We start from the raw sequence: 19,650 nt of genomic DNA, 5'->3' as shown, positions 1-19,650 counted from the left end.
AAAATGACACTATTTTAGCCACATTTGCTGTCATGTTAAAATCACTGTAAAATAATGCCATTTTTTACTGTGAATTTGTGGTAAAAATGGTGCTATTTTTGCCAATCGCATTAAAATAGTGCCATTTTTTACAGTAAATAACCGATTTAATGGTGAATGTATTGGGGTGATGTACTGGAGAACACGTGTTCCTAATAATCGGCCCGTGTTAAAGGGCCAGAGACCAGTTAATCATTCGGAGTCGCAGAGCCGCCAAACCAAGGAGATGAAAGCCACATAGAGTAATGAGACGGGACAATACCGTAAATCAATTACTTATAAGAATTTTATTTAATAAAAATTAAAACACATTGTATAACAATGTCACAATACCAACCATTCCTGACATGGCCTCCTCGAGAGTCCGGAGATGTTTATAGCATCACAATGAGATGACGCACTGTGACGTGGGCCAATGGCGCCCGGGCTGATCACCGACCCCTGTATATGACTGAACTAATGGAGCATCTCGAATACAGATTACCAGAATCACAACCATCGTCCGACTGACTTCTTAAATTTTAAACATAAAACGGAAAATAGTATTCACACAGAAGATGGAGACTTAGGGCCCTATTCCACCGGACGATTATCGTTCAGATTATCGTTAAATCGTTCGAATCTAAACGATAATCGTTCGGTTGAAATGCAGTTAACGATTAACGACCGAACGAGAAATCGTTGATCGCTTTATAAGACCTGGACCTATTTTTATCCTTGCTAGTTCGCAAAACGTTCGCAAATCGTTCGCATTGAATAAGACCTCGTTCGGTCGAACGCAATAGCGAAGAAATGGCGAAGAAAAAAACGATCGCAATTACGATCATAAGTAACGATTATCGTTCCATGAAAATGAGTGAACGTTTTCAGGTCTTTCGCAATAGCGGTCGTTTGAGATCGTTAACGATTATGCAAACGATAATCTTCCGGTGGAATAGGGCCCTTAGAGGAGATGTGCGGCTTCCAGACACCGCAATGCCGCTTATCTGGAGGGAAACAAAAACCGCAACAGGAATAACGCCAAACCCGTCCAATTTGTTTTTCATTGGACGAGGGTCTGGCAACTACATGAACACGACATTGACAGTCATCAGGATCTACAGATAGGCGCACTCTGGATCATCCGCATCAGTGGTCCTTAAGCTATAGTTCTCCAGCTGTTGGGGAACTACAACTCCCAGCCATGCGCAGGGCTGTAGTACCGATGGTAGGAGACCACAGATCTATGTCACATACGTCTTCGGCCTGTCTCATGATGGAGGACTGTTCCCATCAGTCTCTATAAAGTGCTGCTTCCAACTTAGAAGGAGACTGTATTTTCATCATACAGCCTATGTAATGACGATGAAGACAACATGGCCGTAGCCTCCAGGCAGCTGTGAACAAACTGGTGCCATGTGCCCGATCCAACCTAACCCCTTATATTCCAGTATACCAGATGAGCGGCTTCTGCATCCACTCCAGAAAGTACTTAGATCTGGCCGCCATATGAGTTCTATAACCACGTCACTTACCGCAAGTCTAGATGGATCATCCCACCACTGATCAGGTCACTACTAAAGTCCAGTTACAATCACAATGTAACCAAGTGGCTGATGGGAAATGATAAGTGGGTCCCCTCCCCCGAGATCAAGTCCAGCCAATCAATGCTTGGCGAATGTGCTTTAGGTACTATGAGCTTGACTGAACTATCCTGTCCCATAATCCTCTGAGACAAGGGGGGGATACATTACTTAGTACTACCTTATGGAGGGCTGTATAGATGGATGCTGCAGTCTGTCCCTGGTCACTGGCCTGTGTGCACCTCCTCGGAGGCCTGGACCGTGCTCAGGTACTGCCAGCTGAGGGCGGCCAACAGCATGGCACAGGACAGATAGATGGGGGAGAAGTTGTTCCGGGACACCAGGGGGCCATTGGACAGGCTCAGTTTCTGAACGGTGGAGATAATGTTGTGTGTCCGTCCTGAGGAGGGGTCCGTCAGGGGGATCTTCTGGTAGATCTGAACGAAAAAGGGAAAAAACAAGCAAATATAAGTTTACTAGAAGAGCACCGGTAAAGCCATGTATAGTAAATGGGAGCTGCACATCATCTACCCCGCCACTAGTAATATATCATTATGGTCTCATGGTAACCTCACCATTGCTTTACTCATGGCTGCAGAGACACCACAGGAGGTTCCTCATTGGGTAGCACAACCCTGGCTGTATGCATCTTATCCGCAATGTTACCCATAGGAGCAGCGGAGATGTAGACAAGTACCAGAACCTGTATTACACTCGTGTGAGTCCACCCTGGCAGGGCAGGTCATTCCACCAGTGATTGGGATGGGTGGCCACAAGTTGTCCAGAGTCTAAGTGGTCTAATAACCTGAACAGCATCAAAGATCATTAGATCGGCAGCTGGGACTTGACTGGAAACAAAGAATTTAGCCCCCTGTGATAATCTAACCTGTGTAAATGCACCCTAAGCTATATGACCATGTCAGTGTGTGTATTTCTTTTGTCAACATGTGAGCTGCGCTCCTCCTCTACAAGTGTACTTAAGCGCCACCTATAGGCAGCATAGGAACACGGACCTTTACTTTCTTATAGAGGATGACTATCGGCATTATTTTATCTTTTATTTTATAGCAATTCCTCTTTGAGTCAGCTTTGTTCTAAATGCTGCAGAGTCTTCATTACGGTCAATGAGGGGGCAGAACTGCCTTTCACAAGAAAGGGAAAGATGGGTGATAAGTCTGACAGAAGAAGAAGAAGAAGACTGGAAAACTGCCACAATACGTTCTCTCCACAGTTCGTCATGGATAGATTCAGCTCACACCGGAGGATCGGATGGCTGAGGCAACTGCAATATGCACGGTGAGTTCTGTGCATTAACCCTATAAATTATAATAGAGCTCAGACACAGAACTAACCCCGGCCACCCAATCCCCTTCCTTGAGCTGTGTCCGTCTGAGATGAATGGTGGTCAGCCCGCAGCATGGCACTGACCCAGTATATTTAGATGAGGTCCAAGTCCCAGCACGTCCATCAAGCTGAACATTTTACCACTTTTTATTAAAGTGCTGTACATATGGTTATGGTTGTGCCTGTGCCGTCTCATTCACATCAGCTGCAGTACTAGGTACGGCCACTATCAAGCGTACAGTGCTGTTCATGATAAACAATGAAAAGGAAGGCAGCCCTTGCTGGAGCAACTTAACCCTTCATTCCACTAAATGACCCCCACCAGTCAATACTACAGTCCTGGAAACTCATTTAAAGGGGAAAATGCTCTTTATACAACTAATTCCCAGAAGTCAATCTTGTGCAGCTCCTCATAAGCAGTGATACTGTATATATAGTAGAGACTCCAGTTACCTCGTTGGCATACTGGTACATGATGGCTCTGACCGCCTGGATATTGGTGGCATCCATCATCAGCGTCACCGCCTGTCCCTTGCGGATCTTCACTACTCCCTTAAACACCTGCTGGTTGTTGTAACAGGCGGCCAGCGTGGCTATGGCCATGACCTGGGGACACAAGGAGGATTTATTAGAGTCTCCATAGATAAAACAGCTTCATTGTATGATACACAATATATAGAGCTGCACTTACATCAATAACACATAGGTGTGACACCGGTCTTATACAAATAGCATAAATATATAGGGAGTGGGCGACACTATGGACTATCTGCCTGGTGACCCCTGTATATAATTTGGAAAAATTGCTACCCCCGATTCCTGTTGGAGTCGTGACCCCCTCCTGTCTTATGGCACTCACCTGGGGGATAGCGCAGAAGTTGAACACGCTCTGGTTCCTCAGCCGGGACAGGTAGAGCAGGACATCGGGAACGTGCTGCAGCGCATTGGTCACCAGTTCATTCAAGCACTGCACGGCCGGCACAATGTTCTCCGGCTTGGCCAGGTCTGACAGCTTCTTGCCGTATTTGCTCCACACCTGATAACAGAAAAAAATCCCATTGGTTTTGCTCACAGTCCTGCAGCGAGTCCTGACTACCAATGTGCATGCTGAACTGCCAATCCATTTAGACAGGAGACCACGGGACCCCGCCCTACTCTGTATCAGACAGGACGGGACCCCGCCCTACTCTGTATCAGACAGGACGGGACCCCGCCCTACTCTGTATCAGACAGGACGGGACCCCGCCCTACTCTGTATCAGACAGGACGGGACCCCGCCCTACTCTGTATCAGACAGGACGGGACCCCGCCCTACTCTGTATCAGAGACAGGAGACCACGGGACCCTGCCCTACTCTGTATCAGACAGGACGGGACCCTGCCCTACTCTGTATCAGAGACAGGAGACCACGGGACCCTGCCCTACTCTGCATCAGACTGGAAACCACGGGACCCTGCCCTACTCTGCATCAGACTGGAGACAGTGGGACCCTGCCCTACTCTGCATCAGACTGGAGACAGTGGGACCCTGCCCTACTCTGTATCAGACTGGAGACAGTGGGACCCTGCCCTACTCTGTATCAGACTGGAGACAGTGGGACCCTGCCCTACTCTGTATCAGACTGGAGACAGTGGGACCCTGCCCTACTCTGTATCAAACAGGACGGGACCCTGCCCTACTCTGTATCAGACTGGAGACAGTGGGACCCTGCCCTACTCTGTATCAGTCAGGACGGGACCCTGCCCTACTCTGTATCAGACAGGACGGGACCCTGCCCTACTCTGTATCAGACAGGACGGGACCCTGCCCTACTCTGTATCAGACAGGACGGGACCCTGCCCTACTCTGTATCAGACAGGACGGGACCCTGCCCTACTCTGTATCAGACAGGACGGGACCCTGCCCTACTCTGTATCAGATAGGACGGGACCCTGCCCTACTCTGTATCAGATAGGACGGGACCCTGCCCTACTCTGTATCAGACAGGAGACCACAGGACCCTGCCCTATTCTGTATCAGACAGGACGGGACCCTGCCCTACTCTGTATCAGACAGGACGGGACCCTGCCCTACTCTGTATCAGACAGGACGGGACCCTGCCCTACTCTGTATCAGACAGGACGGGACCCTGCCCTACTCTGTATCAGATAGGACGGGACCCTGCCCTACTCTGTATCAGACAGGACGGGACCCTGCCCTACTCTGTATCAGACAGGAGACCACAGGACCCTGCCCTATTCTGTATCAGACAGGAGACCACGGGATCCTGCCCTACTCTGTATCAGACAGGACGGGACCCTGCCCTACTCTGTATCAGACAGGAGACCACGGGACCCTGCCCTATGCTGTATCAGATAGGAGACCACGGGTCCCTGACCTACTCTGTATCAGACATGAGACCACGGGACCCTGCCCTACTCTGTATCAGATAGGAGATTACGGGACCCTGCCCTACTCTGTATCAGACAGGAGACCACGGGACCCTGCCCTACTCTGCATCAGAGACAGGAGACCATTGGACCCTGCCCTACTCTGTATCAGAAGGGAGACCACAGGACCCTGCCCTACTCTGGGCATGGAGACCAGGTGGGTGCCCTGTACTCACCTCTCGGGGCCAGAACTCTCTTCCTTCCAGCTGATCTTCCAGGTAATCTCTGATGATGTTGGTTTTCTGCAGGAAAAGCCCCATGGAGTTTGAGAGCCTTGTATCCTCGCCAACAATGGCGTCTTCCAGTTCTGAGGCGGAGAACAGCCGGGATAAACCGATCCCCACTAATCCGGCCACATAGTGACAATACTGAGCAGAGACAGAAAAAAGTAAAGCCTCAGTGTTAATACTCAAGTGATATAAGCGACATATTGACTAATACATAAGATACTGGATCCCCAGCAGAGACCTCAGACCTTTCCACTTTCTTCCAGAAACAGCACCTCTCTTACACAGAGCTATGCTGTATCTACACATATAACAAACCTGACTCAGAGATTGGACCTAGGGTCCTATTGCACAGGCCGATGGGGGCCAATCAATAATGGAAACGAGCGCCGATCTGCTAGATTGGCGCACGTTTACTGGGCCTATTCCACGACCCGATATTCGTTTAGCGAGGGCTGCAGGGACAGTGATTGGCTGAGCGGTCTGTCAGCTAAGACAGGCCGCACCGAAGCTGCTGCTGCGCGCAGGAACAGGAGGAAGAAGGAGCGCAGGAGAAGCCCTGCAACATGTGTATGTAAAGCATGGTGCTTGTGAAATCGTCGGTCGCCGGCCGTGCATCGCTATTTCACGCAGCGATGCGCAGTCGGTGCCCGATGATTTTTGGTTTGAAACTAAATAAACGATCAGCCGATGACACGATCATCAGCTGATCGTTGTCTCTATTCCACGGAGCCATAATCGGCCGAATCGGGATTGATGAAAACGTCTCGTACCTTATCCCACTCCAGGAGAGACTCCACCTGCTTCTCCAAGAACTCCGCCATGCCCACCCCCATCTTGTGGCAGATGTCTGCGATCACATCCTGGTACACCACCGCCAAACTCCGGAACTCCAGGGAGATCTAGAACAGACAATGAAGGAGCTCAGATTACAATAGGGAGAGTGCTGTTTGTATCTACATGGCAGCATTATATAGCTACAGTATGATGGGATTATGCAGTGTATGGCAGCATTATATAGATGCAGTATGATGGGATTATGTAGTGTATGGCAGCATTATATAGATGCAGTATGATGGGATTATGCAGTGTATGGCAGCATTATATAGATACAGTATAATGGGATTATGTAGTGTATGGCAGCATTATATAGCTACAGTATGATGGGATTATGCAGTGTATGGCAGCATTATATAGCTACAGTATGATGGGATTATGCAGTGTATGGCAGCATTATATAGATGCAGTATGATGGGATTATGCAGTGTATGGCAGCATTATATAGATGCAGTATGATGGGATTATGCAGTGTATGGCAGCATTATATAGCTACAGTATGATGGGATTATGTAGTGTATGGCAGCATTATATAGATGCAGTATGATGGGATTATGTAGTGTATGGCAGCATTATATAGCTACAGTATGATTGTACCATGCAGTGTATGGCAGCATTATATAGCTACAGTATAGTGGGATTATGTAGTGTATGGCAGCATTATATAGATACAGTATGATGGGATTATGTAGTGTATGGCAGCATTATATAGATGCAGTATGATGGTACTATGCAGTGTATGGCAGCATTATATAGATGCAGTATGATGGTACCATGCAGTGTATGGCAGCATTATATAGCTACAGTATGATGGGATTATGCAGTGTATGGCAGCATTATATAGCTACAGTATGATGGGATTATGTAGTGTATGGCACCATACTCCATGTAGTGGTGGCGCTGGGGTACTGCAGCCACAGATCCTACCAAAGGCTCTATTCTCAGTGTACTATTATGGATAGGTCATTGATGGGTCAGTTTTTAACTGAAAGACCCCTTTAATAAATCTTCTAGTATTGTTATGTGTGCCCACTCTAATGCCCAGTTTCTATGAAACAAGAAATAGTGTTCTGTGTGCCCCCAATATTCTACACCCAGACGCCTTTATTCTACACCCAGACGCCTTTATACACATCCAGCCCTACATATCACACATGTATATAGGTATCGGGGCGGCCCCCCATATCTCACCGTAGGGAAGTCCTCCAGAACCTGACGATCCTTCTCCTTACTCTCTGTAAACCTCCAGTCGGCCTGGTACAGATACGTGTGGAAGTTGTGCAGGATGGGGATCTTCTTCTCTAGACTGATGGTCATGTCGTCCTCCACAGTGTCCAGAGCCCGGAGAACCAGATAGAAGATACACACGGCATGTCTACAAGCAGACACAAGGAGTCAGCACAATGCAACTGCTTACTACCCACCATGCCCTCTGCTGCTTGGCCACATGCAGTCTAAGGGGAAAATCCTTTTGGTAATTCGCAGACAAGTTATGGTGGATAGGATACAGCAGGATTGTCCTTAAGGTGGAGATATACATATAGTGAAGCTTGTGCGAGACACTGTATATGCTCATATCAGGAACTATGCCAGGGAAAGGGGGGTACAGGCAACCTGTGGACCCTTTGTCTCGCTATCCTGTTAGATTTAAAGGAGTACTCCAGCAGAAAAAAAAAATCTTTTCAATTAACTGGTGTTAGAAAGTCCCAGAGATTTGTAATGAATTTCGATTTAAAAAAAAAATCTCAAGTTTTCCAGTACTTATCAGCTGCTGTATGTCCTGCAGGTAGTGGTGTATTCTTTTCAGTCTGACACAGTGCTCTCTGCTGCCACCTCTGTCCATGTCAGGAACTGTCCAGAGCAGCAGCAGAAAGCACTGTGTCAGACTGAAAGAATACACCACTTCCTGTAGGGCATACAGGAGCTGATAAGTACTGGAAGACTGGACATTTTTTTTTTAATAGAAGTAAATTAAAAATCTCTCCTTTAAGTGGTCACGGTCATGTAAAAAGAAAAAAACTGGATGTTGTCCCAGCTAAGAGAAGCGCCTGCTAAGCACTTCACTCTTTGGAGATGGCCCCCAATGTACTTTATGGAGACCATCTCCTGTAGCAAGTCAGGGAGAGAAGCGCTTAGCTGAACGTTTCTCCTGGTTCTATCAAGCAGTGATCAAAACTTTATGGCCACTAGGAGCGCTGTTCAACACAAAATAACAATACTATATACAATATATACACAAATTAAGTTGTGTTTTCCTGGTGACAGGCTCCCTTTAAGTATCCTGGCATATGGCACTGCAGGTCTGGTAAGGGGCACCAATCACTTGTGTCTCAAGGATATTAGTACATATAAGCAAGTAAATAAGAGTGAAGAGACCAAAGGTAAACAACCCCTTTAAGGGGACTGTGCTCAATGACGCCTAATGTGTAAGCGGCTGGCAGTCCGCCCTCCATTAATCCGCTATGAGCTGTACATAATCCCCACCCCCGCGGCTTGTAATTACAAGAGTCCAGACTGGATTACCAACTGCAGTAAGGAGGAGATTTAGCAGGTTTGTTACTGACATCCAGGACTTTTCCATCCCTTAAAGGGATATTCCTATCTCACCTAATATAGTGAATTTAGCAAACTTGACTCTCCTGATATACTGCTCTTTCCCATCCATTACTGAATGTTCGTTGTCTAGGTTACCGACCACCGCTCTGCTCTAAAAGCAGTGGTCTGGCTGATGTATATACATAGCTATAATGTAGATGTACAGAGATATAAATATGTATACTAGATCTATATATACACACAGCAATGCAGCTACAGTGGCACCTATTAACAGTACTTTTAGTACTACAATTATCTATATAATAAATGGCTGTTTCCGTTTCCATTGTCCATTACTCCTTACACACATTATAGGTAGGATTTGGCATTGGAGACAGATACGGGGGATTACGTGCGGGTGATCACATAGTGGGGGCCGTCTCTTTCCACTGGGTCACGTCAATGGCTCTTACCGCAGTAAGGATATAAAGCTATGGCGACTGCTGTAAAAGCTTTCCTAATTCTCTGGCAGGGAGCCTGAGAAAACAGCGAGTGCCTGTGGGACAAGGGGGGGGGACGCCTAAACTATGTGCTGTATAGATCACGTATGGCCCGGACTCCACTATGACTTCAGGGACCCCCGCTGCCCCCAATGTCACCCACATTCATCACAATGGAGTATAGGGGTGTAAAGTGCCCACAACTAATGGACCCCACTGTAGTGCCTACCACCAGAAAACAGGGCAATGTTCACCAACCCCTCGCTTTACAGCTGTCCCAAATTACAACTCCCATCAGAAGGCTGCTTGGTTCTCATGGGGGTTGTAGTTTTGCATCATTGCCTTAGAGAATAATTCTTAAGTCCTCAAATACCTAGGATCATAGTCCAATATAAGACAAAACCACAACTCCCATAATTTTAAGGCACATGTTCTACTGTGTATTCTTTCCAGTACTTATCAGCTGCTGTATGTCCTGCAGGAAGTGGTGTATTCTTTCCAGTCTGACACAGTGCTCTCTGCTGCCACCTCTGTCCATGTCAGGAACTGTCCAGAGCAGGAGAGGGTTTCTATTGAGATTTGCTTCTGCTCTGGACAGTTCCTGACATGGACAGAGATGGCAGCAGAGAGCACTGTGTCAGACTGGAAAGAACCACTTTCTGCAGGACAAAGTAGCTGCTAAGTACTGGAAGACTGGAGATTTGGAAATAGAAGTAAACTACAAATCTGTAAAACTTCAGCTGATTTGAAAATATTTTTTCACCTTTTTTCCCCCCAAGATTACAACTTATCACCCATATACAGGATAGATAATAAGTATCTGATCAGTTGTGAGTGTGTGTATGCGGGGGGGGGGGGGGGGGGGGGGGGGGGGGGTCTAACCGCTGGGATAACTGGGGACCCATGTCCTCCATTCTGCATACAGCGACACTATGTGAGCACGATGAAAGAGCACACAGCTCACCTATCCTCCTAGGCCTAACACTGCTCCATTCATAAGAGAGGACAAGGGGCCCCAGTTCTCTTCATTGGTGGGGGCCCCAATCACATACCATAGAGACATGTCAAATATCTCATCAGTTGGGGTCTAAGGGGGAGATTTATCAAACATGGTGTAAAGTGAAACTGGCTCAGTTGCCCCTAGCAACCAATCAGATTCCACCTTTCATTTTCCAAAGAGTCTGTGAGGAATGAAAGGTGGAATCTGATTGGTTGCTAGGGGCAACTGAGCCAGTTTCACTTTACACCATGTTTGATAAATCTCCCCCATAGTCTCTAGGAATCCTATATGAACTCTCTTCCACCAGTTTCACTTTACACCATGTTTGATAAATCTCTCCCATAGTGTTCAGATCCTGACTAGAGATCGGTAAACTTGCCGTTAAGTTTGTCATAAAGTATTTGACTCCCGGCATCTGGAGAAGTTGGATGACCCCTTTATAGTACATTACTAGGGCACATGGACGGGTTATATGGCGTCTCTGTTTCTCATTTTAGGAGGATTAGAGGAATTCTTGTTTTATCTTCTTCACTTTCTGAGAGTGGCTACGGCTCATGGACAGCGTGTGGTTGAGCACGTGGACGCTACAAGACGTCCTGAGAAGATGACTGTTCCCTCCAGTGACTGATCAGCAGCTGGCAGGGCTGTGGGGCCGCAGTGCCAAGTGTTAATGTGCAATCCCTGCACTGAGCCCTACAGAATGCTGGGGGAGGGGCAGCGTCAGCCTGACAGATAAGGCAGAGCGGAGATACAGGAGAGAAGTAACGCCCCTCCCCCAGCTATACAGGGTGGAGTACAGTAACATGTGGATGGTGGCCAATACATCAATCATACTGCTCACACACTGTGCGGCCACTGGGGGCGCCAACATGAGATCAGATCTCACCTATTGTATAATATAATATTCCATTCTATGGTCTATATTATTCTATAGTCCTGGTTATTGTACAGTCTGGGACTTGTAGCTGTTACAGCTGGGGGGGGTGCCTTGCTATAGGTCAGGGATGAGGAACCTGCAGACCCTCTAGTTGATGCCAAACTACAACCCCCATCTTGACTGGACAGTCCACACGTGATGGGAGTTGTAGTTCTGCAACAGCTGGAGGGGTTGCAGGTTCTCCATCCCCAGAAGGGTTTGCTGGGAGTTGTAGTTTTGCATCAGCTGGAGGCCATACTGCAGTGACCACTGATCTATCACAACCATCAATATCAGGAACGTCCATAAGGATCCAACATGGCCGAGGAACAACATGGAGAAGCTGAAAGAACTGCATCTAGTCACTGCTATGGACGTTCATTTGATACCATCGGCATCATACATAGTAACATAGTACAAACAAATCCGTTAATCCGGCATCTGATAGTCTAGAAAATGCTATAATCTGCACAAAACATATAGATAGATAGATAGATAGATAGAGAGAGAGAGAGAGGCGAGCGGCCTAGGTTGTATTAGCCTCGCAGTATACTGATATATCCAGTATATCTGATAATCCGGCATCTCCGCTCCTGGTTATATTGTATTCTAGAAATATCTATGGCTGCCCATTAATCCAGAATATCTGATAATCCAGCACCGGATAATCCCAGGTTAAAGGAATTTTACTGTCCGATAATCCAGATTAATCTAGATTTTCTGATAATCTATCAATTTCTCCAAATGTAAAAGGTTTAACATTAAATTAAAGGCGGATCGTTTTGCATCTTTACTACAGGAATTATATTAGTAGAACACTTCAGTTTTCCATCCGATAAACCGGAATATTTAATAATCCGGTACCAAATTTTGTGCTGAATTAGGGGGCATTTTTACTATATAATAAAACTGGACAGTCCAGCAGCTTTACTAGACAAACGTGACCGTCCAATAATCCAGAATAGGATATTTACTGTAGATTAGAGTTTAGCAGCTGCTACTATTGGACATCAACAAAAAAAAGTAGTTCAATAGTGTCCGATAATCCAGCACATAATACTGTCAGATTAAAGGATTTAATGCAGGAGGACCATTTAGCTGCCTTATTACAAAACTACAACCCCCATTATGCCAAAGTCTGTCAGGGAACAATGAGGGTTGTAGTTATGCAACAAATGGGAGAGCCGCAGGTTGGAGAACACTGCTATAGGACATCTGATAATCCAGAATGACTGATGCCGGATTAAAGGAATTTCCCCCCAGTAACATTATATCAGTATAGAGAGGTGTCACCCACCGGAGCTCCCCGTCCAGGGCTTGGATGACGGCAGCGAAGCTCCTGCTGGTCTCGTTCAGGTACTTGTAGCAGGTCCGCAGGCTGTCGCTCATGGAGTCCTGTCGGGGCAGAGTAACAGAGTGAAGTTTGCAGACGGTCAGGCTGTGTGGGCTGAAGCACTTGTGCACGGTGCGGCCTTCCTTCAGCCCCCTCTCCTGCAGCCTGCTGCTGATTGTCAGTAGTGACCGCTGCCCGCCAGGCTTCTGAGCAGGGCCCAGGCACAGCGTCCTCTTAAACAGGGAGACGGCCACTTTGCAGTTCACACTGGCCATGAGCCAAACCTGGAGGAATCGTCTCCCGAGCTGAGAGCGATCACGGACTGTGCCCAAGGGCATGCTCTGTAAGCTGGCACCGGAGGGAGTGCTGAGTGCCCATGGACCCTGCCGTCCAGCAACTTCCTACACCAGTGGTCCTCACAACAAACAAGCGGCACACCCACCCCGGCTGCACCCTCCCACTCCTGCAATGTTTTCATGGTCCTGCTCACAGGGCCGGGCCTCACTCTTAACCCTTTACTCATTTCCCAAAAAAACCAAAAGTCTTAAAGTGACAGTACATGAAAATCCAGGGCAGATGTATGAGCGCTCAGCAGGAGGAGGTGTGTGAGCCACAGACTGGATTATTATAATCCGGTGATTATAAACTTCACAGCTGAAGGCCAGGATGAGGCAGAACAGGAAAGGAGAGGCGATCACGGCAGATATTCTGCAACTTCTGGGGGCTTTTATTTTCATGCAGCACATGGATCAGTACCATTAGTACTCTGGATCAGTACCATTACCACAATCCACAATTGATATCACTTTTATTTTATTTAACTACTAAATTACAACATTTTCTTTAAAAATATGCTTAAAGGGGTTATCCGAAGATTAAATTTTTTTGTGCTGCAAATATAGGGAAAACAACAAAGAGCCCATGCTTACCTCTCCGTGCTCCCCCGGTGTCCTTCTGCGTTGTCTCCAGTGTCCCCCACTAGTCGCAGCAGCCGCCACTTCCAAGATTAACTTTTCTTTGGGATGACAGGCCGCTCAGCCAATCACTGAATGAGACGGGACAGCGCCGTGACCTGTGATTGGCTGAGCGAGCTGGCATTTCAGAGAAAAGTTAGTCTTGGAAGTGGCAGCTGTTTTGACTAGCGGGGGACACTGGATACAGTGCAGAAGGACAGTGAGGAGAAGGGGGAATAAGGAGAGGTAAGCGTGTGCTCTTTGTTATTTTTCATATAGCTACAGCACAAAATCAAAAGGAATTTTAAAGGAGTTATCCAGCGCTACAAAAACATGGCCACTTTCCCCCTACTGTTGTCTCCAGATTGGGTGGGGTTTTGAGACTCAGTTCCATTGAAGTAAATGGAGCTTAATTGAAAACCGCACCTGAACTGGAGACAACAGTAGGGGGAAAAGTGTCCATGTTTTTGTAGCGCTGGATAACCCCTTTAGGTGGCAGGTAACGCCATCTGGGTGCCCGCACATGTCTTTTTTTGTGTGGTGTTATCAGGTCTCAAACAAAAACATGCAGTTTTTTTAAGGCATTTTTGACGTTTTTGAGTGCTAAACTTTTTTTTCCCTCTGCCATCACATGATCTAGCTGCTGGACCACAAAGGTGACAAAGATACCATCAAGCAATGGCGTTTTTAGAGACAACCAGAACAATTGTATTGAAGTCTATGGTAGAAAAAAAACGCCACAGTTTGCCAAAAAAAACGCCACCCCCTCGGCATGCTGCGTTTTGGCCTTAAACGCCAGAGAGAAGAGAAAAATATCACCCCCAAAAAACACCATGGGGGGAATTCATCAAGAGCTTTGCGCCTATTTTTAGGTGAATAACTGGATTTCTCAGACATTTTTGGTCTAAGTTCTATTTAAGTACCAGTAGTCGACAGGTGAATATTTTTTATATTTGACTTTTTTTTTTTTTTTTTTTTTTTTTTTTTAATCTGCCTGTTTTGAGTATTCACCCAAACGTCGACATAATCCTGGATTAGCGCCGAATTTATCATTTGCGACTTTTTAAAAAGTCCCAGCTGCAGGCCTATGTCTGGTCAGTACCAGGTGAATATGCTTGCGCAATTTTTGCAACTTTTTCTGCAACTTTTTGGGGGACTTTATACTTTGATGCATTCACTATGGCAGTGCTACATTTTAATAAATCAGTCACAAGATATTGGAACAAAATATCCACCAGTTCCCATTAGAAAAGTCACACAAATTAGACCCCTTAGTAAGGGTGCGTTCACACGTACAGAATCCACAGCAGATCCGCAGCAGATTTGATGGTACAGATTTGATGCTGTGTTCAGTTATTTAGAGGAAATCTGCTGCGGATCTGGTACCTATGAACATACCCTTAGGGTGCCTTCACACATACCGACTCGCAGCAAAAAACTCGCTGCGAGTTTCTGCTGCGAGCAGAGGTCCTGGAAGGCCCCTGTCACTACATACAAGCAGTGGTCTGAAAGACCTCTGCGTGTATGTAATGCAGCGGCCCCGTCAACCCCGTCGGCTCCCACACTAGTCCCGCACTGCTGTCTCCATACATTACCTGGCTCTGGCTGCAGGGGGTCCCAGCGTCTTGCTCTGCAGCCCAGCCAATCAGTGTGTTGCCCAGCCGCAGCCACTGATTGGCTGGGCTGCAGAGCAGGACCCTGGGACCCCGTGCACCCAGAGCCAGGTAATGTATGGAGACAGCGGTGCGGGACTAGTGTGGGAGCCGAAGGGGTAAAGGGGGCGGCTGCATTACATACACGCAGAGGTCTTTCAGACCACTGCTTGTATGTAGTGATAGGGGCCTTCCAGGACCTCGGCTCATAGCAGAAACTCGCAGGAGTTTTTTGCTGCGAGTCGGTATGTGTGAAGGCACCCTAAGGGTGCCTTCACACCTAGCGGCTCGCAGCGTAAATTACGCTGCGAGTCTTTCAGGTCCTTGCAGATCACTTTCACTACATACACGCAGCGGTCTGAACGACCGCTGCGTGTATGTAATTCTGCCGGCCCCTTAACCCCTTCAGCTGCCGCCCGGCTCCCACTCCGCTGTATACATTACCTGTCCTTGCTGCACGGGTCCCGGCGTACTGCTTTCCAGCCCGGCCAATCAGTGGCTGCGGCAGGGCAACACACTGATTGGCCGAGCGGGGGAGCAGTACGCCGGAACCCATGCAGCGAGGAGGTATGTATACAGAGCGGAGCAGGAGCCGGGTGGCAGCTGAAGAGGTTAAGGGGCCGGCAGAATTACATACACGCAGCGGTCGTTCAGACCGCTGCGTGTATGTAGTGAAAGTGATCTGCCAGGACCTAGCCGACTCGCAGCATTATTTACGCTGCGAGTCGCTAGGTGTGAAGGCACCCTAAATGTCCCCCCATGTGTGTAAGGCCGATCATAAACTTCCATTGACCTCCAGCTATCACCTGGCAGCTGGCGTTTTTATTGGCGTTTTTCAGGATTTTAAAGTGTCACTGTTGGTTCTTTTTTTTTTTTTTTCAGAAATCAATAGCACAGGTTATTTTTACCCCTTTAGGGCCGTGCTAACTTTCGTTTTTGCGTTTTCGTTTTTTCCTCCATGTGCTTAAAAGGCCATAGCAGTTGCATTTTACACCTACAGACCCACATGAGCCCTTATTTTTTGTGTCACTAATTGTACTTCGCAATGACAGGCTGAATTTTTCCATAAACTATGCTGCGAAACCAGAAAAAAATTATATGCGCAGTGAAATTGAAAAAAAAACGCAATTATTTTTCTTTGGGGGGGCTTCATTTTTACGCCGTGTGTCCTATGGAAAAACTTAGTTGTTATATACGTTCCTCAAGTCATTACGATTAAAACGATATATAACATGTATAACTTTTATTGTATCTGATGGCCTGTAAAAAATTAAAACCATTGTTAACAAATATACGTTCCTTTAAATCGCTCCATTCCCAGGCTTATAGCGCTTTTATCCTTTGGTCTATGGGGCTGTGTCAGGTGTCATTTTTTTGCGCCATGATGTGTTCTTTCTATCGGTACCTTGATTGCGCATATGCGACCTTTTGATCGCTTTATATTAAATTTTTTTGGGATTTGATGCGACCAAAAATGCGCAATTTTGCACTTTGGGATTTTTTTGCGCTTACACCGTTTACCTTGCGAGATCAGGAATGTGATAAATTAATAGTTCGGGCGATTACGCACGCGGCGATAGCAAACATGTTTATTTATTTATTTTTATTTGTAAAATGGGAAAAGGGGGGTGATTCAGACTTTTATTAGGGGAGGGGATTTTTTATTAATAAAAACACTTTTTTTTTACTTTCCCTTACAGTAATATAAAGGCCCCTGGGGGACTTCTATATACACAGCACTGATCTCCCATTGAGATCAATCCTGTGTATATAATAGAGCAATGATCCATCAGATCGGTGCTCTATTATAATGGTCTGCTGCAGACCATTTGAATAGATTGCCGAGCCGGGATCAGCGTCATTCCGACGCTGAGCCCCGGCCGGCTCATTAGAACGGATCTCCCCTCCGCGATCGCATCGCGGGGGGGAGATCCACCACTGGACACCAGGGAGAAGGGGCACAGCTGCTATTCAAATGCAGCTGTCAGCTTTGACAGCAGCATTTGAATAGTTAATTAGCCGGCCGCGGCGATCGGCCGCGCCGGCTAATACACGCGGTCCCTGGCTGCACTTAGCAACCGGGGACCGCGCGCTGCAGAGAGGGTTCACTCCGGGAGCTCTCTCTGTTTACTCTTAACAGCCGCATGACGGGTATACCCGTCATGCGTCGTTAAGAGGTTAAGAAACTTTGTAATTGGGTTTATTAGGCAAATATGCCATTATCTGCATTCAAAAAGACTTTCCCCAGGCCCCCCCTCCCTCCTCTCTCTCATCCACTGCTCATTATCAGGAAATCTCGACTCTCTTACATCAGTCGGGTCCTGTGTAACCTATGGAGAGGGGAGGGGGGAGGAGGGAGATTAGTCGCCAGCAGAGAGCAGAGAACAAAGGATTACACAGTAGGAGCTGTATGAAAGCTGGTATTCAGAGGTCAGTGCTGACTTCAGAGGAGATAGCCCGGTGATGTAGCTGTAAATTAACTCTTTGTTGTCCTGTTTTGGTGCCTCATCTCCCTCCACCCCTCCCCTCTCCATAGAGAACCATGAAGACAGGGGGGAGAGATTCAAACTGCTTTTTCATGATAAAAATGCATTTTTCGGCTAATAAACCCAATTACAAAGTTTCCTAAAATCGCCTGGACTATTGATTTCAATAGTACAGAATTTAAACGACAGTGACACTTTAAGGCAATGTGAAGCTGGTCTTAAACTTGCCCTATTCTGACCTTTAAAGCTATCGAATTCTTCCAGGCTACGGAGCTGTAAGGAGACTCACTTTTAGGGCCGTGATCTAGAGTTTTTATAGGTAACATTATGGTTTAGATTGGACTCCTCGACTGCTTTTTATTCTATTTTATGCAATAGGAAGTTTAGTGTCTGGAAATTTTTTTTATTTTTTTGTGGGATTAATATTGTTATAATTTAGGTTTACTCTCATTGTATTAAGAGATTTTGGAGTATACAAAACAGGTAAAAACAAAATTGCCATAAAGCAAAGCCATAAACCGGACATGTAACACAATCAAATAAACAGGCACTATGTAAGACTATGTCCTTCCTTCTGGGGTATAATACAGTTACATCCTGTATTATACCCCAGAGCTGCACTCACTATTCTGCTGGTGGGGTCACTGTGTACATACATTACTGATCCTGAGTTACATCCTGTATTATACCTCAGAGCTGCACTCACTATTCTGCTGGTGGGGTCACTGTGTACATACATTACTTATCTTGTACTGATCCTGAGTTACATCCTGTATTATACCCCAGAGCTGCACTCACTATTCTGCTGGTGGGGTCACTGTGTACATACATTACTTATCTTGTACTGATCCTGAGTTACATCCTGTATTATACCCCAGAGCTGCACTCACTATTCTGCTGGTGGGGTCACTGTGTACATACATTACATTACTTATCCTGTACTGATCCTGAGTTACATCCTGTATTATACCTCAGAGCTGCACTCACTATTCTGCTTATACCACTTTGATAAGATACCTATTAAGCAACCAATCAGAGCTCAGCTTTTGTTGCTATGGGAAACAGACAGTTACAGTCAGTTGTGATCCCAGATAGATGAGTGACACCGGATACAGTATGCTGCCTCCTCTATGTCTCTGCTCTTACCCGCTCCAGCTTGGTCACCACAGCCTGGCAGCCGCCTATCTTGAACCTGAAGAGGTTGTAGATCTCCTCCGGATGCCCCAGCGACCTCAGCAAGTCCATGGCAGCGATGTAAGATGCGCGATACCCGGCTACAGCATCACCGCACGTTCCGCTGTAATACTCAGCCACTGTCTATCTCAAGCTCCGCCTCACCTGTCACTGCGGACCAATAGCCGCGCAGCTCCACAGTGGACTGACAACTCTGATTGGACAGGCGGCTCTCGTACCAGAGAACGCCAACCAATTAGAGAAGACCTGTTGCTGGGGTGACGCATCGCGCTAGAAGATGATTGGCTAAACTGCAACTATGACGTAAAATAGCGTAAAAAAATAGGCGGGGTATCTGGTTACAGTCAAATATATATCTCCACTCTTGTGTCGCTGCCGCTTTAGGCATGCCGGGAATTGTAGTTCCTCCGTCGGCTGAGGAGCAATACCCAGGTGTTATTACGAACTACAAGCCCCGGCATACCTTGCGACCGTTATCTGTAACTATAACTGTGAGAAATCTCACAACCTACGATTTAGTAATAGAGTAATGAGGGTGCGAGTATCTGCGTGTTTATCATCTATGCATCTGAAGCCCAGCATGTCCCAGCATGCCCTGACAGCTGCTTGTTTGAATACATATTCGAAAGAGCTAAAAATTAAA

At 46.7% G+C, this 19,650-nt stretch overlaps 1 protein-coding gene across 3 annotated transcripts; it reads right to left on the bottom strand.

The window, feature by feature from the left end:
* Positions 1 to 307: 307 nt before the first annotated feature.
* On the bottom strand, positions 308 to 19,159 carry FDFT1 (farnesyl-diphosphate farnesyltransferase 1). Of its 3 annotated transcripts, XM_069973998.1 has the most exons (8): positions 18,960 to 19,159; positions 12,687 to 12,784; positions 7,630 to 7,813; positions 6,375 to 6,503; positions 5,551 to 5,742; positions 3,805 to 3,981; positions 3,399 to 3,551; positions 308 to 2,038 (listed from the first exon to the last, which is right to left on the bottom strand). In XM_069973998.1, the coding sequence occupies exons 1-8, from the start codon at positions 19,056 to 19,058 to the stop codon at positions 1,826 to 1,828; spliced, it is 1,245 nt and encodes a 414-aa protein (XP_069830099.1). In that variant the 5' UTR covers positions 19,059 to 19,159; the 3' UTR covers positions 308 to 1,825. The 3 variants fall into 3 exon arrangements, with proteins under 3 accessions (XP_069830099.1, XP_069830097.1, XP_069830098.1); XM_069973996.1 differs by lacking the exon at positions 18,960 to 19,159 and having other exon boundaries at positions 12,687 to 13,173; XM_069973997.1 differs by lacking the exons at positions 3,399 to 3,551; positions 18,960 to 19,159 and having other exon boundaries at positions 12,687 to 13,174.
* Positions 19,160 to 19,650: the final 491 nt, after the last annotated feature.

The sequence above is a fragment of the Dendropsophus ebraccatus genome, chromosome 6 (assembly GCF_027789765.1).
Source record: "Dendropsophus ebraccatus isolate aDenEbr1 chromosome 6, aDenEbr1.pat, whole genome shotgun sequence".
NCBI classification, from domain to species: Eukaryota; Metazoa; Chordata; class Amphibia; order Anura; family Hylidae; genus Dendropsophus; species Dendropsophus ebraccatus.
The sequence above is the reverse complement of the archived record's forward strand: the minus strand, read 5'-3'. Positions and strand labels throughout refer to the sequence as shown.